The 22,792-nt window shown below is 40.1% G+C and overlaps 2 protein-coding genes across 3 annotated transcripts in view; one reads left to right on the forward strand and one right to left on the reverse strand.

Annotated features, from left to right (window-relative positions):
- Positions 1-22,792, reverse strand: part of MGP (matrix Gla protein) — an 836,939-nt gene that overhangs the window by 703,583 nt on the left and 110,564 nt on the right. The window lies entirely within an intron of this gene.
- PTPRO (protein tyrosine phosphatase receptor type O) overlaps positions 1-22,792 on the forward strand; it is a 272,722-nt gene that overhangs the window by 245,207 nt on the left and 4,723 nt on the right. For both annotated transcript variants that reach the window (XM_050749472.1, XM_050749473.1), the window contains 6 exons: positions 8,113-8,203; positions 9,301-9,377; positions 9,955-10,089; positions 10,952-11,074; positions 16,028-16,182; positions 18,574-18,709. In XM_050749472.1, coding sequence (XP_050605429.1) covers positions 8,113-8,203; positions 9,301-9,377; positions 9,955-10,089; positions 10,952-11,074; positions 16,028-16,182; positions 18,574-18,709 — 717 coding nt within the window. The remainder of the gene's footprint in view (positions 1-8,112; positions 8,204-9,300; positions 9,378-9,954; positions 10,090-10,951; positions 11,075-16,027; positions 16,183-18,573; positions 18,710-22,792) is intronic.

Here is a 22,792-nt window from a genome sequence, read left to right on the forward strand (position 1 = left end):
TATTAAAGTCACATTTTCTTAATTCCTGCATGCCCTTGGTGGCACAGCTAGGATCATTACCTCCGGGGCAACTCACAGTTTATGTCTTGAAACCCAAGTGTAACTATCACTGTTTCTGAATTGTATGATTATAAAAAATTCAACAAGTCATTTTCCAGTAAACATATTCTTTTAGTTGTGAGTGACAAAAACATAGCACAAACTAGTTTAGACTAAAGGAAAGGGGGTTTATTCAAAGGATGCTAAGGTATCTCACACAATCAAAGAAAGGGTTGAGTAGTTAAACCACGGAGAGGGAAGCAGCACAGTTTCAGGGATGACTGGAGCCAGGGACTAGAGCCCTGCAGGGGCCCCTCTATTTCTCTCTCTGCCTTGGTTTCACTTTGTTTCACTGAACACCGAGCTCTTTTTCTTTTCTTTTTTTTTTTTTTTTTTTGAGACAGAGTCTCGCTCTGTTGCCCAGGCTGGAGTGCAGTCGCACGATCTCGGCTCACTGCAAGCTCTGCCTCCCGGGTTCAAGCAGTTCTCCTGCCTCAGCCTCTCAAGTAGCTGGGCCTACAGGTCCCCGCTACCATGTCTGGCTAACTTTTGTATTTTTAGTAGAGACAGGGTTTTACCATATTGGCCAGGCTGGTATCAAACTCCTTACTTTGTGATCTAGCTGCCTCGGCCTCCCAAAGTGCTGGGATTACAGCCGTCAGCCACGATGCCCAGCCCAACCTCTTTTTCATAGTGAAAAGGGGCCAACAACAACCTTTGAGCACCACAGCCTTTTGTTTCCATGGTTTCCAAAGGGAACTATTATCTCTCTTGTTTGTAGTTTGAAAATTAACAGGGGAGGATTTTGATGGACAAGGCTGTGTCATGGTGCCCATTCAAACCAATCACAGCCAGAGAGGGCAGATGCACAGAATCTCTAACTAGAACCATGTGGTCAAGTAGCAAAACCTAAGAAGGGCATTATCTCCCAATAAAGAGAGGGTATTGGGAGAACCAGGCAATAAGTGATGAGCATGCTGTCTTTAGATACCACACAACTCTGAAAAGCAGAATTATAAATTGTATGTGCTAAATGTTCAATTTATAATATGCTGAGGGCTTCTATACATTCAATGGATAAATGAATACATTTAGCCTGACTTCATAGGATTTATAAGGGAGTCAGCAATGTGCTAAACTAGGAATCTAAAAACCTGAATCCTCACTACAGTGTGGCTACTAATTATTAACATTTTTAAAAACATGTTTTTTTCTTAACCAATTGATACATAACGAGTTGGGGGGGATGATGTATTACCTACAGATTTTTTATGTAGTGAACATGCTCATGTATAAGTTTCAATTTATCCAACTACTTTGTTGGAGTAATTCCTATGGATTGAAACTGCCCAGGCAAAGTATATGCAAAATCTGCATTTTGAGTAAATTTCCCATAAGTAGAGTGAGCTTTCCCAGTGTTTGAGTGTTCCCCACTTCCTAAAACTATACAAACAGTAGATATCCACATTTGTCATCATTGATAATGTAATATTACAAAGAAATTACTTTCTCATCTGTTAACAGTAAGCTACATCATCTTCATATAGCACTATTAGTCATTTGTGTTACTTCATTTTCCTCTCTTTCTTTTATTTTCATGTACCTTGTAATCTTCATCATTTTGTTACTGATTTCTAATAGCTGATTTATGATTCAAGAGGTTAACATTTTGTCGAGCACTGTAAATGAAATACCATTTTTTCTCATTTTTTTATATTGGGGTTTTATTTGGAGTTTGTACAGAAGTCGTGTGTTGAAAAATAATCATGTTCTGCTTTTTTTAAGTACATTTTCTCATCACCTTAGTTTCTTTATGTATAAAATGGGTGAGTTGAACTAGATCAATGGTACCCAACTGGACAAGGACCAGTCAGCCCCCAGAGGAAATGTGAAAATGTGTGGGAGTGTTTTTGGTTGTTAAAATAGCTTAGGAGGAGGATGCTCACGGTATTTTATGGAAGAGGGACAGGGCGTTAAATGTTCTTCAATGAGTGGGGCAGTCTTGCACAATGGAGAACTGTCCTAGACCAAATGTGTTTGAGAAATATGGGTTAAATATGGGATGAGGCTACAACCAAGCTTTATAACCCATGTGTATTAGTCAGGGTTCTCCAGAGAAACCAATGGGATGTTTATATAGAATGAATATGATTTACATAGAGAGAGATCTATTTTAAGGTATTGGCTTATGAGGTTATGGAGGCTGGCAAGTCTGAAACCTGAATGGCAGGCCGGCAGGCTGGAGACCCAAGGAAAAGTTGAGGTTGCAGTTTTGAGTCTGAGGGCAATGGGGAGGCAGAATTCCTCCCTCCTTGTGGGACCCATCTGTTCTCTTCAGGCCTTCAACTGACTGGATGAGGCCCAGCCACATTACGTAGCATAATCAGCCTTCCTCAAACTCTACTTATATAAATGTTAATCACATATGAGAAAAACACCTTCACAGCAGCAGACTGGTGTTTGGCCAAGCAACTGGACACTATAGCCTGGCCAAGTTGACATATAAAATTAACCATTACACCATGATTTGAAGGTCTTTAATATTGTTATTTATTATGATGCTCTCTTCATACATTTCTATTCTTAGGACATTATTTGTCATATATGTTATTAATTGGGTGGTAAGTCCTGACATTGTTTACATGTTCTGGTGGGAAAATACAACTTACTCTCTAGAGCTCTGTTTTAAGTCACAGGCTTAGACTGTATTTGGGACTAACATTTGCTCAAGCAGTGGCCCACTGGTCCAATTTACTTCCTTCTTCGTTTGACAGACTTCAGGTATTACCAGTCCTCAGTCCCATTCTGCCCCCTACATCCTCAGTGTCAGGGTTTCCTTGCTGATTTTCATAGAAGTATTGTGCTCCCATGCCTGATTTCAGGGCGTATGCCTTTCATATGGCAGCCCTCAAATTTTCTTGAAATATATTGATAGCTAATTGAGGCTTAAGGAAAAAAATGCTCCTAGCTCTAATGAGAATTCAAGAGGGTATGAGATGACCGAATCACCTTGGTCTAGATAATTCCAGCAGCTGAACTTTTACTTGTTCTGTTTATATTAATGCCTAGTATTTGTATTCATTTTTATGCTGACATTGAAATATCACATTTGCATTGAGAAATTACATCATTTATAAGCATTTTGCAAATTGAAACCAATGTCCGGATTTACATATACTACCAATACAGCTGTAAGTCATACATGAAGCTATATGAGTTACTAATTTGTGTTTACTGAATAAATTTCTTCTTCCCTCTGAATCTGATTTTAAATCTGCTAGAAATATTGATTATCCTTCTGATAAAAATATACACCTTTCCTTTAAAAGCCTTGGGACCCAGGGATTAAAACAGGTTCCTCATTTTTTATGTTTCACATGGGAAAGATTTTGAAGAACCAGACTTTATAACCGAAATGTGAGAGTCCAGAAGACATATCACATGTTGCTCACTCTGCTACTAATGTCTGTACTTAGTGTTTGATCAGGATACTAGTAAAGGCCCTCACCATCTCTGTTCAGACATGCGGCTGCAAAGATAAAAAACAAACAAACAAACAGGAAAACAAGCTACAGAACTGACCGTGCAGTTCACAAGAGGTGACCTTTGATTTCTGGTAGTAGAATTTACTTGCTATACATGGGACTTCTTCTGTCAACACCACTGGCACATTGTTTCTCTTCACTTTTTCCATGCCTACAGACAAGTAATCTAGTAGTCTAGTTCATCTGGCTCTGATGTCCAACCTATCCCAAAGCAAACACCAAAAGCAAACTGACACTGTTACAAACCCTAAGACCAGAATACAGATTGTGCTGTCCTCAGAAGATGATGTTGCAGGTTATGGGCTGAATATTTGTGACCCCCCAAAATTCCTATGTTTAATCCCTAACCCCCAAAGCAATGGTATTTGGAGATGGAGCCCTTGCTAAGTAATTAGGATGAGATGAGCTCATGAGGGTGAGGACTTCATGGTGGGATTGTTGCAGGACTTTTCCTTAGTTCAGCTAAAGATGAGGTCCTTGCCCATCCCACAGCCATGAAAATTTAGGTCACAGGCTGTTTGGAGGGTGAGTAAAACAGGGTTTTATTGGGTGAAAAGGAAGAAAAGGGAGAAACAGGGACTCTCACTAGGCTGGAGTCCCTGCTAGAGCACTTCCCACCGGCAGCTTGAATCTCAGGTTCCACACAGGAAGAGGAGAGACCAGGCTCCTTCCCCACTGCAAACATGGTGAACTTCCCAAGGCTCTACCTCTGTCAGCAGGCTAGTTGGAATTTCTCCAAGGACCCCCTCCTACCTGACTGTCTCAGGATTAGCCAAGACAAGATGCCTAAGAATGAAATCTACCTTGTTGGCATCTTGATCTTGGACTTCGCAACCTCCAGAACTGTGAGACATAAATCTCTACTGTTTAAACCACCACTCTCTAGTGTTTTGTTATGGCAGCCCAAGTCAACTAATATAATGTATATGCTTGTGCTTTGCTTTCCAAGACCCGTATGCTTCAAACACAGCCAACAAAACGTAGCCTGCTATTGGGTTTGGGTGACCATATTAGTTCCTATGGCTGCCATAACAAATTACCACAGTTGTGGTAGTTTAAAACAGCAGAAATTTATTCTCACAATTGCAGAGCCAGAATTCCAAAATCAAAGTGTCAGCGGGCCATACTCCCCTTAAGGCTCTAGGGAAGAATTTTTCTTTGCCTCTTTCAGCTTCCGTTGGCCGCAGTGACTCCTTGGCTTGCATCTGCATAACTCTGATCTGTCTCCATCTTTACATTCCTTTTCCTCTACTCCAGGATGATCTCATCTCATGTTCTTTAACTTAATTACAACTGCAAAGACACTTTCTCCAAATGAGATCACATTCACAGGTTCTAGGGGTTAGGACATAGATGTATCTTATTGGGGATCACCAATCAACCCACTACAGATGACTGTATAGCCTAGAAAAAAAGGGTGATAAATTATATTTAGAAACAAAACTGACAAAAGAAAATTCAAAAATGATTTATGTGGGTTTCAGGTTTATCACTCCATACTTTGTCTTCATAAAGATTTAAGCCAATGGAATTTCCATATGGTTGGAAAGAAAATAACTTCAAAGCTGCTGAACTGGAAACTTAATATTTTATTTTCCACTTAGTGACAGGCTAAATTACAAAGGCTGCTAAGCATATTGTGTTTACATGCAGTTCCCGCTTTGCTGCAATTCAACTTTGGCAACTTCCACTTACAGTGTTCAGCCAATTAAACCTCTCTTATCAACTTAGAGTATTTACAGCAGGAAGGCAACACACAATTAAAGTTCTATCAGTTTAGTCAGTTTCCACATGTGCTGAAACACTCAGCCTCAATCTGGTTCCACAATTCCTTTTGTATCTGAGGCCTTTTCCTGTGGCTTACCAGTCTGTCCCCAAAGCAAGGAAACTGGGGGAAGAGTTATTGGTCTGCTGGCATAAATGGCAAAGGAGGAAGAAATTGTGGAGCCAGGCAAAGCAAAACAAAGAATCATCGCAAAAGTATTTCACAATGATTATCAATAGTGCTGTATTAGTATTTGTTGAGTTAAACTATTCCATTTGATAGTCACTATAAAAAAGGAAGGTATGGAGAAATTACTAGCCTTATCTTACAGGTAATTGAACTGATGTTAAAAAAAAAGAAAGTTAACTACCCTTCCACGAACATATAGTTTATTAAGTGGCACATCAAAATATGTGAGATATTTTGAAAAAATATCTATGCAGGCATTTTCTAAAGGAGGTAGATTTCTAAAAGAATTTAAGCAATTTAAATAAGCTTATAACCACCAAAAGGAACTAACCTAAACATTACACTGATTTAGTTGAAATTTACTAAAAATAAGTTGCTTCTTACAAGAAAAATATAGTCAACCTTTGAATACCCTTTAAAATGGAATGCTCCATTATAAAGTAACAATGGCAAGCATCTACCTAAATATATTTGGCAAGTAAGTGCTTGAGATGGAAGAAAACCAATTTTGTGAGTTGAAAATCAAATGTAACATAGTTTGTATGTAAGACTAACATCAACTTAGTCCAAAGAACTTGAGATACTGTCATCTTGAAAAGCCAAAAGTGATGAGAAATCAAAGGAAGAGAGAAATCTGGGCAAATTTTGTTGGTTCATCCATGTTGGCTACAGTCAGGCAACCCAATGCCATTAAGCACAAGGTAATTTGCCACCATGGATCTTCTATTTAAAAGCATCAGAAGACTCAATAACTTGATTAATAAAGCATGTGCTTTGCAAAGAACACTTGAATAAAGACACAAAGGGCATGCAAGAGATATCCCTATTCAATACTAGAACATGGTCCAATGTCTCCAGTTCTCTTCAACAGTGTTAAAAGATGCTCCAAAATTCTCCTCCCAGGAAAGTATTCCTCCAACTTTGATTCCTTGAAGTAATAATTGGGAGGAATTATGAAGAGTAAAACTTGGGCTCAATATTAACCTTCTATAAATGTAAATAAAATTTCTAATAAGCGATTTCTGCCTCACTTAATAGTCTTATAGAAAGATGCACACTACGTGGGTAATCCTGCTTATACACAGTTATGTACACTGTTTACTAATATTCCTCTAAAATTTGTATAGGAATATAACTAGATCCACTGCATTGGCTGTGCATTGTACAACTCCAGTGGACACCATTCACATAGACCACAATGTGAATGATGCCTCCAGGAAATACAGATGGCCTGACCACAATCCCCTTGTTTCCTATAAGATACACGGCGTAGCAACTTAGAAATCCCCCTTACCCCATAACATACCATTTTTGAAGTGTGACGGTTATTTATATAAAAATTTCCTATCAGTGCACCTTCTGAAATGAGGTTTATAAGAGTACCAATATATGGAGGCAGACATTTGAATGTTCTTATTCTCACTAAAGGATTTTCCCCAGCAACTACAGATCCATCTTTATGTTTGAGGTTTCATCACCAGATATTCAGATATTTATTACCAGATATTTAGTGCCTGTTAATCCTATACTTTTTTTTTTTTTTTTTGAGACAGAGTCTCGCTCTGTCGCCCAGGCTGGAGTGCAGTGGCCGGATCCCAGCTCACTGCAAGCTCCGCCTTCCGGGTTTACGCCATTCTCCTGCCTCAGCCTCCTGAGTAGCTGGGACTACAGGCGCCGGCCACCTTGCCCGGCTAGTTTTTTGTATTTGTTAGTAGAGATGGGGTTTCACCGTGTTAGCCAGGATGGTCTCAATCTCCTGACCTTGTGATCCGCCCGTCTCGGCCTCCCAAACTGCTGGGATTACAGGCTTGAGCCACCGCGCCCGGCCTAATCCTATACTTTTTAACATGGAGATTGTTCTCTACTCCTTCCTCGTTCTTTTTTACTATTTTCTCTAAGTCTCATTGCCTACAAGAAAAAAAAAACAAAACAAAACAAAAAAAAAACGTAGATTCCTTCAGAGAATAGGAAAAGTTTGTACAAATTTCATAAACTTAAGTTACCCTATTCCTCCAAAAATCTGAAAAACATTTTTATTTTCAAATTTTTCATACCCTGAGTGTTATACATATAGCTCTTACTTCTCCAAATGACCACTAAGTTATCCAAGGTATTTATGTGTTGTATTAGATAGCTATTACCACAGTAATGCTATATGAGAAACAACCTCAAAATCTCTACAATAACATTTACTTTTCTCACTCACGGGTCTGTGGAACAGCTGGGGCAGTTCTGCTTCAGGCTATGGGTCAGAGTCAGGTCTGCCCTCTGTGTCTCCTCATTCTGGGACTAGCAGCTTCCCTGGTCATGTCCTTTTCACGGCAGACAGCAGGCACCTAAGAGGGCAAACCAAATAAGCAAGTGCATTGAAAGCTCCTGATTGGACTTGATTTCTACCTAAGATCATTGGCCAAACCAAGTTGACAATAGTGGGGTGGAAGAGTACACTCCGCCTCTAATGGGAGCCACTGCAGTGTCATATACCAAAGGGCTTGTGAGCAATAAACCAGTGTGAACGATAATCCAATTCACACCATGTGTGGAAATCTCAAATCCATTCTCTGTCCTTTACAGGAGTTGAAATTGATTGGACTGGATATCCCACACTTTGCTGCAGATCTTCCACTGAATCGATGTAAAAACCGTTACACAAACATCCTACCATGTAAGATCATCAATTGTGCCAATCCTATTCATGTCTTTTAAGGGTTGAAGGACTGTCATTGCAGATTAATCAATTTCACCAATCTCTGACCACACCCAGCTGTGGTCTGGATCTCAAGGCCACGTCTAAGATTGCATTGATCTCACTCTGCTTTGATGTCTTTAGATCTTATCATATGGAGGAAGATTTAATTATTGTGCTTTTAAGTGAATTGTGTCTGAACAAAAAGACTGACCATTTGGCCCTTTAGAGATTAGAAAGCCATAGTCAAATTGGGGACTGGATCATTTGTACTCTCATAAAATATTTTCAGTCAATTCATTGATAATGGAAAGAGGCAAATTGAAAGGCAATGCAATATATTAAAATTCCTTCTCTAACTTCTGACAAGTTATATAGTTGCTTAGCATTTTGTAATAAAAAGCAACATTCAAGAAAAAAGGTAATATAAAGTACTTACAAAACAATCAAAATACATTCCAGTTTAGATTTCACTTTTCTCTCTGCTACATGCTGTAGGAGCTGGGCACGAATGGAAAAGTGAGAAAAGGAAGGCTGAAAACGCTCTAGAAAGAGACGTCTCTTCTTGATATGGTTTCTTGATGAAATTAGATATACTATCATAATAACACTTCACATCTGTCCACAGTTCAGAAATTACTTCTTTCATTTAATGTCCACCTACAAAAGAAACCCATGCATCTTCTCTTGTCTAGGCTTCCTTAAAGAAGTGAACTCTCTGGACATCTCTAGGTGAAATGCAAACTGTGTGCTGAGGCTACATACTATAGCTGTCCAGTCAGTCTCACAGATATTTTAGTTCCTGAAATACTCTGCACAACCCCTAAACAATCCTGGAAACAATTCTTTCAAGGACAGGAGAGCTGGTAGTGAAAAAAAAAATAGTGGTTGGAAGATATTCACTTATTTAATTAAACAACAAACTAAAGTTGAAGAATGGCTAAAATATCAGGCTAAAAATTATTATCTACCTACCCTGTCACTGACTTATTTAACTTAATACTGGACAGAGAGGGTCAAAATAGTTTTTCCTTCCATCCTGAATTTTAATCTTTTTTTCTCCTTATTCTCTACAGATGACTTCAGCCGTGTGAGATTAGTCTCCATGAACGAAGAGGAAGGTGCAGACTACATCAATGCCAACTATATTCCTGTAAGTAGAAAAAAAAATCAGGCACCCCAGTGCTAACCCAGCCCGAGAAAGACTAGCAGGGCTATATGGATGTGTCAAACAGTTCAAAAGAGAACCATTCCCAACCCAGCAATTGAATTCTAAAAAGTTTGCATTACCCCATTTCATAATAAAGAATACCAAAAAAAGTCCATAGACTAGTAATGTTTCTATTTCTTTATAAAGGACCAGTGAAAGGGAAAGTAGAAAGGCTAAAGATCACCTATCTTGTGTTTAAATTTGTTTCAGCAACCAAATTCAAAGGGTTCCACGCTAACACCTGCACTTTTAAAATATAAAGATCGTTATTATTGTCATAAAAAGGTGTGGATGTGATTTTTGCAGCCTTCTGGAGAACAATGCTTACAATCACACAGACTAATTATGGTCAGTTATCTGATAGCCTCTTTGATTAAAAAAGGAGAAAACGTTACATAGGTGTGTGATCCTTTGCCAATTTTATCACCAGTAAATTTTCATTTTTTTTCCCATAGGCGTTGAGCAGCATTTGGTGTTGACAGTGGCTGGTTAGGTGATAATTTTGTCACTTATCTTTCAGGGATACAACTCACCCCAGGAGTATATTGCCACCCAGGGACCACTGCCTGAAACCAGAAATGACTTCTGGAAGATGGTCCTGCAACAGAAGTCTCAGATTATTGTCATGCTCACTCAGTGTAATGAGAAAAGGAGGGTACGTACTTACTGAAGCAGTTCCCACTTAGCAGCAAAACCTGCCCCAGCCTCTGCCACTGATGAAATGCTTGCTGTTTTCAAAGTCAAATAAAACGTGGAGACAAAGCGCTAAATTTAAAACATTGTATTCGTGAACCAAGAATTACAATTTGGGGGCAAACACACAGACCTGGTGGTCTTTGCAATGTTCAAAGGAAAAAAGAGAAGGCTGGAAGTCTTCTAAAAAGGAGAAATACTGCATATTGTTTTGCAGGAAAGTTCATTAGCACTAGTAAAGTTTTGGGGAGCTGGCAAGCTTGGATTGGTGAATGGATGGTGGTGGGTAAAACTAGTCTCAGAGTCGCAGGAGGTTGTTTCAGTTGCTATTAGATAACACTGGTTTCAAGTTACTAACGGCAGTTTCAGCAACCAGGGCTTACGGAAAATTATATTCCTGGAACAATGTTACGCGTTTTGAGTGCTTTTTTGTTGTTGTTGTTGTTGTTGTTGTTTTTGAAACGGAGCCTCTCTCTGTCGCGCAGGCTGGAGTGCAGTGGCGCGATCTCGGCTCACTGCAACCTCTGCCTCCCGGGTTCAAGCGATTCTCCTGCCTCAGCCTCCCAAGTAGCTGGGGTGTTCTGAGTGCTTTATCCCCTGACCCCTCAACTCTGTTTCAGTTAGGTATGATAAGAATGACCCAAGTCATGTGATAAGAATTCACACTATGTAGCAAAAACGATTGTATTTGCTTTACGTTTCATCTTCACCACGGTCCTATCTAATTCGTCACAGGCAAATACCTTTGTTTTCCCTAAGTGAGCACAGGCTTAATTGCTTTCCTAGCCCGTTTGTTTTAAACAATTGTTTTGTCCTTGCTCCAGGTGAAATGTGACCATTACTGGCCGTTCACGGAAGAACCTATAGCCTACGGAGACATCACTGTGGAGATGATTTCAGAGGAAGAACAGGACGACTGGGCCTGTAGACACTTCCGGATCAACTATGTAAGTCACCAAGCAGAGAGCAGGTGCTGTCCTTGTGCTGCCACCTACCCCACCACCACCGGGCAAGTGCTGGGAGACCGCCCCAGTGAGCACTTGGAGCTTTGCAATGCTGCCTCCTTCAAGAGGAAAAATCCACTTTCAGTGTCATTGTTCCCCAGTTCATCAGTGATGGTGGGGATGATATGGTTGTTCTGGAGAGGCTGAGAAGATGCAGTAAAAAGTCTGCACTAGTTCATCTCAAATTAGCTCAGGATCATAGAAGACACTGTTAATCATTGCTTATCAGGCATCATTGAAGACAGAAGTGTTCTCATTACTTATATTAATCATACATGAGTATAATTAGGGTCTATAAGGTACACTTACATTTTAAATTAAATAATTAAACCATGAGTTAGTAGTTTGGGTTTTGTTGTTTGTTTTTTCTCATTTTGTTTTGGTTTGGTTTTCATTGTTTGGAAGGTACTTCTAGGTCTTATTAATCATAATTCCCTATCGCTCTTGAAGGGCTATTGATTTCTGATTGATAACACATCCAAAAAAAAAAAAGTCTGTTTTTCTCACAAGGCCTGCCACCTTTCTGCTGACAAGTCTCTGAGCAAACGCTGAATATTTCTGTGACAGACTTAGGCGCTAACATCCATCAAAGTCATGCCATTGACCTCAGCCTATAGAATGTAGAGTTTTTACTATTAATAGCCCTCTCCACTTGAACATGCTCTCTATGAAGGCAAAATTGAATAGGAAAGTTCTCACCGAGATGTTCTTCCCTGCTTAGAAACAATCCTTTCTAATAGTTAAGGAAATAGCAAATCGTAGCCTGTGGAACAAATTTACCCACTGCCTGTTGGATAAAGCCCATGAGCTAAGAATGGTTTTTACATTTTTTTAATGGTTGAAAAAAAATCAGCTGAGCACGATGGTTCATGCCTGTAATCCCAGCACTTTGAGAGGCTGAGGCGAGCAGGTCATTGAGCACAGGATTTCAAGATCGCCTAAGCAACACAGGGAGACCCCATCTGACTAAAAATACAAAAATTAGCTGGCATAGTGGTACACACCTGTAGTCCCAGCTACTCAAGAGTCTGAGGTGGGAGAATCGCTTGAGCTCAGTGGGGGGAGGTTGCAGTGAGCCAAGATTTTGCCACTACACTTCAGCCTGGGCAACAAGAGCAAGACTCTGTCTACACACACACACACACACACACACACACACACAAATCAACAAAAAAATATTTTATATGAAATACTATATGTAAATTATGTGAAATGTAGATTTCAATGTCCATATATAACATTTTATTAGAACACAGCCTGCATTGTTTACGAATTGTCTATACTGCTTCTGTGCTACATCAAGCTTGAGTAGTTGCAACCAAAACTTTATGATCTGCAAAAACTAAAATATTTACTAACTGTCCCTTTGTGGAAAATGTTTGCTGACCCTTAAAATAGGCAATGGAAACAAAGATTGCCCATATCAATACAACGTAAGAACTTGATACTGCCTACTTATTGATATGTACAAGAGATAAATCACTTCTTAATCATTGTTAACTGGCAGTTAACAATGTCTTTTATGACTAGGAGAATTTAGGCAAATTCCTGTATAACTCAGACTGTGTTTTGTGTTGTTTCAGTCGTTTGAAATTCACATTGCTTCCTTGTTAAGCACGTTTTTACTCAAATGCAGCGTTTCAGCTTAAGTGTCACCTCCTTTGTGGAGTCTTCTCTGGGCTCGGACACCATTAGCCCTTTCCTCCACTGGGGCAGAGTCTCAAGTAAGCTGCTTTATCACAGCACACCATAGATAGTTACAATTCTCGCTTTTTGTGTCTGCCTCCCCAGTATACTGTGAGTTTCAGAAGCAAGTGCTCTATCCCTGTGGAATGAATAAATCAGTGAATGAAGGAGTTATTTCAAAAATAATAAGGCACTTGTAAAGCATCAATAGACTTTCCATCAGAGAAAATATTTGTCAATCCGAATGCCATTTGAACTCTGTTTTTTGTTCTTAGCTATTTCAATTGAAAAGCCAGTGCAAACTGATAACCAAATACAGTACGAATCTGTCCCTAGGTTTGCACATAGGAGAAAAAATTTCAGAGCACAAAATAGGGTCTGTTCCACTGCCTAGTCTGTTGACAAAGAAGAGTCACATAGATTATTGCATGGTCAGTACTATGCTTCTTGTCCTTGGTCTTAAATGATGACCTATCTTTCAATGACAATCATGTGAAGGACTTGAAAAATAGGAATAAAACATTGAACAGTAGTGTTTGCTTGTAAGGAATTTACTTGTTACAAGCATCTGATACCAGAGTGCCCCCTTTTGGCCATAAGCATGATGAATCTAAATGCTAAGCTCCTACAATGAAGGCTAAGTTGCCCAAAGAACATTGTGCTGTGCTAATTAATATATTTTTCTATTTGTTTCACTTTTTTGTTTATACCCTTCTTTATCCATTCCATTTTGATATGTGGAAACTTTCCAATTACAAAAAGATAAAATTACATAAATAAGGAACTCAAGGTAAGAGAAATTTAGGAATAGCTAAGTAAGATAAAACCAGAAGAGTTTTCTCCTTTAACAAGAAAGGAGAAAAATGACCATAACACACAACTTGTCACTTTCTACTACTTGGAACTTGGCACGAACTGAGTGAGAGCTGGAGACTAAAGATCATGAAAAACCTGTTTGTTGCCAGGGACTTTGTGCCTTGCTATTCAGGTTGCTATTCAGGCTGACCCCAGTTCCAGGACCCCTGCCTTGTAGCTGTGGAGAAACTAACTACAATTTAATGATTTCCTGATTTTAAATGATTTTAAATTATCTTGCACTTTTTTTTTTTTTTTTTTTTTTTTGAGACGGAGTCTCACTCTGTCGCCTGAGCTGGCGTGCAGTGGTGTGATCTTGGCTCACTGCAAGCTCCGCCTCCCGGGTTCACGCCATTCTCCTGCCTCAGCCTCCCGAGTAGCTGGGACTACAGGCGCCCACCACCATGCCAGTTAATTTTTTTGTATTTTTAGTAGAGATGGGGTTTTACTGTGTTAGCCAGGATGGTCTCAATCTCCTGACCTTGTGATCTGCCCACCTCAGCCTCCCAAAGTGCTGGGATTACAGGCATAAGCCACAGCACCCGGCCCACCTTGCACTTTTTAACTGAATACATTTTCACCTCAACCGTGCTGGAATATATATATTGGCTACAATGTACATGTGTTATACAAATTATGATCAGCATTTGAACAGGGCAAGCATTTTCTTGAACTTCCCTGGCAACCAAAGTTATTTGGTGGCTGAGTATTCTTAAATCCTCATGACGTTGCATAAGTAAATTATTCTGCACAATTCATTACGCCCAAGATAGTTTCTCAACATACTTCCTGAAAAGAGCAGAGAGGGTAGCCAGTGTCTTTGTAGACTTCATGTTCTGTGTGTCTAAGCCAAAATCCTTGAACATAGTAGGGGAGGCGCTGCACGCTACTGGGATATATTAGGTGCCAAGGGTACAATGGGTGTGGGGGAGGTAATAACTTATGCATATTTAAATAAATCTTACATATTTACTGATACATTTTATTTTTGAATTGTCTTTATACATTTATTTTCTGCCTAAGACCACTGACTCTTTGGAATTCATTTCTCTTTTAATACGTGAGCTTAAACCTTAGTTCAAAACTGACAGCGAGGTCAAGCTTCCCTCCTTCGCAGTTAGGATATAGTATTGCATCCTCTGAGTGAATTCTAGGCTCTTCACAAGTTTGAGGAATGAGGGATGAATCAGACCTTCATGAAGCCTGGGTTTGGGATATTTCTGACAGTTGATAACAAGTGGAGAATATATCACTCTTACAAATTAGTTGGAACTAAAAAGAATTGATCTGGAAAGATCCACCTTCTAGTTAATATGTACTCAGTTCAGAGGGAACAGCAATATATTTGATGTATGGGTTAATAGAAGTAGGATACATATACAAGTTATACTCACTTGTACATCTGGGAATCTAGGGATTCCCAGAACCAACCATACAATTGCATGGAGCTGGATGACAGTGAACGATAGTAATGAGGTACTAGTAAATAACAATATCACAAACTGATTACACTTAATCCACACAACAACTCTTGTTATAAGTATCATTAGGCCACTTTTAGATATGAGAAAACTGAAGCTCAGTGAGGTGGTTCCTCTAGTATCAAAGCCCAAGACAAGGATTCTCATATACATGATTTTGTGAAAGTGCATTCTTGGGGAAATTCCATAAGGGAGCAAGGGAAGCAGATTGATAGAGAAGAAGCCCTACAGATAATTCAGCTGAAGTCTCACCTGTGCTGGATCCCACAAGCAATGCTGGGGCATGAACAGCACCATGGTATTGTCTCACTCTGAAAGAGGCTGGATTTTTGTACCCCACAATTAGTCAGGCATTAGCTCTGGGCTGCCCTCAGCAGGAGAACGCAACCTCTTAGGCATTTTCCGTCGAAGCCCCTCTGTGCAGTGGAAGGCAACTATCAAGAGATGGGTACTGCTGTGCTGTTAGCAGCAACTGGGAAAAGTGTGCCTCAGGCTGGCAAAGGTATCTAAAGGGCGCCAACAGCACTTTCTACAGTGTTTAATTCATTAGCCAAAGCTGATGCAGCTTCTAAATGACAGAGCCAGGATGCAAACCCTAATCTGCTTAAGTTTTGTCCTTAATTACACAGGTACAGATTAGCCTACTTATCCTACTATTTGAAGCTTTATATAATTAGCGTGGTTTTTTTTTCATTACCTATTTTATGCCAGATATGGTGCTCAAAACTAGAAAGGATGGAAAGTGTATTGACCAGGTGTGGAACATGGCTTTACCTTTTTGCATGATTAACCTGTGATCGCTAGTGGAGTCCTGGGTCATCCTAACAGTGAACTGAAAAATTAATGCTTGTTTTTGGCTTTTTTTTCTCTAAAGGCTGACGAGATGCAGGATGTGATGCATTTTAACTACACGGCATGGCCTGATCATGGTGTGCCCACAGCAAATGCTGCAGAGAGTATCCTGCAGTTTGTACACATGGTCCGACAGCAAGCTACCAAGAGCAAAGGTCCCATGATTATACACTGCAGGTAACCTCATCAACTGCACAGTCTATTAAATATTAGGAGTTGATTCTGTAAGGGGAATAGCTCACCATTCCATAAGCCTTTATCAGATTTAGTTGAAAATTAAATGAATTCTGATCTTTTAAACTATGATTAATTGATGTCTTATTATATACAATATTTATTATGGCTTTCTTGTATCTATACCCTATAAGATAGATGTTATTATTCCCATTTTTAAATGGAAAAAAAAATAGAGAAGGGTAGAGATGTTAAGGGATTCACACAAGTTCATGCAACCAGAACATGGAGGAGTTAGTATTCAAATCCAGGCATGCCAATCTGCAAAGATCATGCCCTTCATATGTGATATTATCCTGCCCCATCAAGAATTCTGAGTAGTTACAACATGGACAAATACAAGGTCAAATTATAGAAAGCTGATCACAGCTGGACATTATATAAATAGACATAAAAACTAGAAAAAGAAAAGAAAAAATGAAGATATTCAGCTTATGAAGATAAACATATTTGCTATGCTTCCTCTTTAGCATTGTCTCTTAAATTTTCAGACAGTAGAATGAAAAAGGATATAGGATGTAAAAAAATCAGGGTCCACACTAATTCCCAACAGGAACAGTTATCATTAAATTTAATTCGTTCTTCCTACTATACGAACAGAGCTCCATCAAAATCTCTCTCTGTGATACAATACTTCTGTAAAATCCTTATGCAACCTCAAAAGAATAGGGGACATAAACATGCTCCAATGGCATGTGGCAGGTGGCGGTGGGATGAAGATGGGAAGGGAAGCATTGGCAGCCATGCCAACCTAAGCAAATAAATCTACAACCCCAGACCTACTGCTTTGGCCCTTGTGAATTAGAATGGCTAGAATGAGGATGTATGTGTGTGCATTCATGTGTGTTTGTGTGGAGTGTGCATCTCCCTGGAAAGGAAGATGCTTCATAAGCTAGGAAGTTTCTGTTTAGGGCCGATATCGTTGCTGTCAATCCACTGTAGGCATTCACAGGTTAAAGGATGTGCTTTAGCAGATAAGATTATCTGTTCTGAAAATGGTTTTTTTCAAGAGCAGAAAATGAAGCTGTTCAACTCTGGGGTCAAACTCATGGATTCCTTTCATGGAAGATAGTAAGTGCAGTTCTGGATATGACTTTACAGGCGCTTACTCAGTGGCAGATCATTTTATCTGAGAAATCCTGGGAGGGAAGGGTTGTCTAGTAGAAAAAGCAACCTTACACTCAAGGTTTATAGAGTGAGATCTTTCTAGCAAACTCCATATAATTGGCTTGAACTTTCTCTTTTCCCATCATTTCACAGGAATTCAAAGCTTAGAGCCATTTGGCTCTTTGCTGCGGATTGGAGGGAAAAAAGGGCTGACTTCAACACATAGAACTAGGGACTGTGAAGGGCAGTTGGCCGGCGCATGTCCGTCCACTTCCACCTGTGCCCTGAGCACTGGGACTGGGGGACTGGCTGAGACTGGGTCCACATTTTTTCATGTGATTTTAAGGTAACTATTTCAAAGGTCCCTGTGAGATGGAAGCAGGCTCAGGACCCACTAAAAGGGCAGGTGTGCTGTAAGACAGGTGTGGGGTGGTGAACTGAACTTAGGGTTGAAGATACACAAATCTCTGTGGTGCCAGAGCTAGAGTTAGAGTATGGACATCTCAACTGGACTTTTGAGCTGGTCTGAGGGCTTAACTCTGATGGTGTTCAAAAGACAGGGTATTGTTTATGTGTATCAGCTCTCTGAATGCAGAAATCAGCTCCTGGGAGTACTCAACGTGGAATCCCTACTTTTCTCCAGAAGCAGAGACCCCGAAAAAGGGTGTGGCCAATGCAGTGCAAATCTCTCTCAGGAAGGTAGCCATGACAGTCAGAAATGTAACATCAGAAGGAACACCAACCACAACTGCATACTTAAAAATCAGTTAAGTGGAAAATATTGTCAGGAGCTTAGACTTCTTTTTTCCACAAGGGTATTATTTGTAGTTTTTTAGAAATCATCAATTTTATTTCAACAGTAAAGTAGCACCATCTGGGCCGGCCGCGGTGGCTCACATCTCTAATTCCAGCACTTTGGGAGGCCAAGGTGAGAGGATCACCTGAGGTCAGGAGTTCGAGACCAGCCTGGCTAACATGGCAAAACTCCATCTCTACTAAAAATACAAAACTTAGCCAGGCATGGTGGCGCATGCCTGCAATCCCAGCTACTCGGGAGGCTGAGGCAGGAGAATCACTTGAACCCAAGAGGTGGAGGTTGCAGTGAGCTGAGATCACGCCATTGCCCTCCAGCCTGGGCGACAGAGCAAGACTCCGTCTCAAAAAAGAAAAAAGAGAAAAAAAAGAAGGACCATCTGAATAATGTGCCATCGGAACATTCTTTTGCAGTGCTGGAGTGGGACGGACGGGAACATTCATTGCCCTGGACAGGCTTTTGCAGCATATTCGGGATCATGAGTTTGTCGACATCTTAGGGCTGGTGTCAGAAATGAGGTCATACCGGATGTCTATGGTACAGACAGAGGTAGGAACATAATCTATATGTATTTTTAAAATTTCCCTGGACAGAAAAACTTACCATTATTCAATGGTATGCTTGAAAACAATTCTCTCAAACTTCTTTGTATCTGTCTTTCCCATTTTCTTATTGTATATGTTCAAACCGCTTTGAGGCATAAAAGAAAGACACTAGCCTCCAGAAAACCATCTGGTGTATAGTGATTACACTTTTATTGGCATCATAATTCAGAGTGCATGGGTAGATTCCTAAGAGTAAAACCTCTTTGTACAGACTCAGAGTCAATTGCAGATAACAGCCATCCTGGGTAAATGCCACCAAATAGAGACTGTAGAACTGGTGCAATTTGATTTATATTTGAAATGTTGGATTTGATTCAATACATTTGTCATTAGTTTATCCTCCATGTGACTCTATCCCAAATTCACTTTTCATGATGATTAGAAGTTGGATTTAAGCTACCTGTCCCTTTTATGATTTTAAAGATTCCCAGTCCCCAACCTACCAGCATTGCCAGTTCCCTTCATCTCAGTGATGAAGATTTATTATTTTAACAACATGGAAGCATCCCCTGAAATATCCAACAGTGTTATGTGCTCCGTCTTCCTCCTCTTCTCCCAAGTCCTCCCTCCCTGAAAGCCTGAGGACGCACTTAGTCTGAGGTGGCAACCCAAGGCAACGCTGGCAGACAGCACCGCCTGTCTCAGAGCAGCCGTGGGTGTGTACCTCTGTGGGCGGAAAAACCCAAGTACAATAGCTTCTTCATAAGCCTCATCACCCAGCCATACTCGCGACTTCTTAGCCTCAGTCTTACAACAATCCTTTTTCTCAAAGAGTGTGTGTGGGTGGAACACTTGGGTAGAACACAACCTGACCTGACCTGTATCAGGATATTTTAAAAATGCTTTGATCTTCCTCATGCTTTTCCTACCCAGCACCACTAGATGTCAGCATCACTTCAAAAGCCCAGAGTAATGGCGGCCGTCTCAGCTCTGTTTCTGCTTTCCCACTGCCTTTGCTTTTCTTTCCTCCTGGCTCCCCAGTCTTATCTCACCAACTTTTGGCAAGGCTGTTTCAACGCGTCCATTTCTGAGCTACAGCAGGATCATACCACTTGGGAAAGAGTTATCCTCGTTAATATTCAGACTTCTCATTAATAATTAGGAAGCAAGTACAATTGGTTTCCTCACTTTCTTGGTTTCAGTCATGCTGCCTGGTAATTTAGTGTGGTGGGGACATCAACATCACTTTTTAATCATAAGTTTAAGATGTCTGGTTTCCCAGAGGAATCCACTATCTGGTGAGTAAACAGTGCTTTATTAATCACTCCATGTTTTTGGCTTTTACTTCCATAAATTTGCACCCTGATACGTGATTAAAACTCTACCTTATGTATACGAATCTCCAAGCTTCAAAGAGCCACACCTTATTTTAAGTATTTTGTATTTGATGAATTGTCTTCCCAATTTACTTAATTCATACCTTTTAAAATTTAATAGATTTTGGGGCCAGGCGAGGTGGCTCACGCCTGTGATCCTAACACTACAGGGAGGCCGAGGAGGGCAGATCACCCAAGGTCAAGAGTTTGAGACCAGCCTGGCCAACATGGTGAAGCCCTGTCTCTACTAAAACTATAAAAAAATTAGCCGGGGTGGTAGTGGGCGCCTGTAATCCCAGCTACTCGGGAGGCTGAGGCAGAAGAATTGCTTGAACACAGGAGACAGAGGTTGCAGTGAGCTAATACGGTGCCACTGCACTCCAGCCTGGGAGACAGAGCGAGACTCCATCTCAAAAAACAAACACACACACACAAAAACTGCATAGATTTTTAATTATGGCCTGTTTGCTTTTTGCTTTTCCCAACTACAGATTCTTAATCTCTTTCACGTGACAGATCCTCCGTCCCATTTTCAGGGCCATTATCTCTCTTTGGGTGGTAATTAAGCAGCTACCATGTCACTTCCCGCAAAGCCAAGAAAACGTTTTCTTTTCTCCCTAAATGTTTTACCCTAAATTTTGGTTGTTTCATTTATTTATGGCAGCATTTTAGGTTGATATCTCCACAGACAGAGCCTTTTTAAAGTACAGTATCCCCATCCTGGCCAACATAGTGACACCCCGTCTCTACTAAAAATACAAAAATTAGCCGGGCATGGTGGCGCCCGCCTGTAGTCCCAGTTACTCGGGAAGCTGAGGCAGGAGAATCGCTTGAACCCAGGAGGCAGAGCTTGCAGTGAGCCGAGATCACACCACTGCACTCCAGTCTGGTGACAGAGTGAGACTGTCTCAAAAATAATAATAATAATAATTAATTAATTAAAATTAATTATTAAATAATTAAATAAAAAATAAAGTACAGTGTCCCTTCCCTGAACTCTCATGGGGAGTTCAAAGTCAGCAAAGGGGGCAGAGGTCCCCTGGGTTGCTTGCTTTTTCCAACTTTTCTTGCTTGACCCTTGATTCCCTCAGGACCTCGTGGTGGATGCTTTCCAGTTCCCGTTATTTATCTGTGTCTGTTTCTTTTCTTTCTTTTAACTTATGTCTAGAACATCTTGTTCATCTACTTTTATTTTTTCCCTGTTCCTCTGCTCACCATGGTTCATCCTGTATTTTGAATACAGATTGATCTGCCTAAGATTCTCCTTTAGCCCATTCACATTCAAATTCTGCTGCCAGGTCACAAAAGTTAACAAGGAAAGAACAAAGTAAAAAAAGCTTATTCTTTTCACATGTATCCTCCTAGAGTACTCCTTTGACACTAATGCTTTTCAAGAGAATGAAATGATTCTTCAGTTGAGCTTTGTTTATATGTATATAATCAACCCACGTAGACCATATTTCCTCCCATCACTGGTATCTAATTTTCCAGCCTTCTCTACATTGCCTTGATTCCACCACTCCACCTCACCCAGAAAATTGCAGAAGCAGCTCATAGGATGAGCCATATCTCCAAGTGCATATATCAGGGTCATTGCAACATGCTGCCTGGACTGCACTGTGACCTGCCCTCTTCCTCTTCCTCACCTGACCAGACACGCTCCATGGGCTTCTTCACACAAATAGAGGCGTATTTAGAAAGAATGCCAGACCCTGGGGGGAGGCCCGAGTCTCCACTTTACTGCTGCACCAGTCATGTCACCTCTCAAGGCTCCCATTTCTCTTCTATAAAACACGAATGATAACTTTCACTCGTTTTTGTAAAGTAGACATGATGGGAAATAATATAACCTAGATAAGTGCTTTGAAACTGTGAAGTGTCACTTATGAATAATGTTCTCCTCTCTTCTATTTTTACCGAATATTTTGTTTGGTTTTCCTCTAATACCCTTCCCTGGAGGTCAGCTGGGGCTTTGCTTTGAGCAGCCTCTCCTCCTGATCTGCAGTTTGGATATCTCAAGGACTTTCAAGGACAAGTCTCTCCAAGTCTTTATTTACTTTCCTTGTGGTCTTTTTGTTTGGTTGTTTTTTGTATTGATACAAAATGTAGCCACTAAGTAGATGCAGATTGGAAGTCCAGGCAATCTCTGGTCTTATCTGTTCCCTATGTTGACATAACACCAGAAACAATGGATTAGGTGTCCATGTGTGATGACCACAAGTGGTAGCTCAGCCACTGATACCATCACCACAAAAGGGAATACATTTTCTCCAAACCGTGTTGAAAAATACAGGTTAGGCTGAGGTATCAACCCAGTGATGTTTGAAATATTAATTTTATTTTTTGTATGAAGTTGTTACACAGGAGGCTTCTTAAAATCCTATGGATATCTTGACTGGATCTTATTTAAATGTTATTTCTAGTGGTATTACTTATAGAGAAACTCTGGGAAACAAAGAAAAAGGAGGAACACTATGAAATTACCCTTCCTTCTTGGCAGAAAGAAAATTTTGGTGATTTTATCTTGGCTTTCATTCAAGTATAATTTTTATATGATTGTGCTCATATTATATGTATATATGTATATGTGTGTGTGTATATATATATATGTATTACTTTACATTCTATTTACATTCTAGTTTCTCTTTAGGATTTTACTATGTAGCCTGTATAGTATCAAAAATTACCTAAAACTCTATAAATCTCATTTT

The sequence above is a fragment of the Macaca thibetana genome, chromosome 11, assembly GCF_024542745.1.
Source record: "Macaca thibetana thibetana isolate TM-01 chromosome 11, ASM2454274v1, whole genome shotgun sequence".
In the NCBI taxonomy this organism is placed as follows: domain Eukaryota; kingdom Metazoa; phylum Chordata; class Mammalia; order Primates; family Cercopithecidae; genus Macaca; species Macaca thibetana.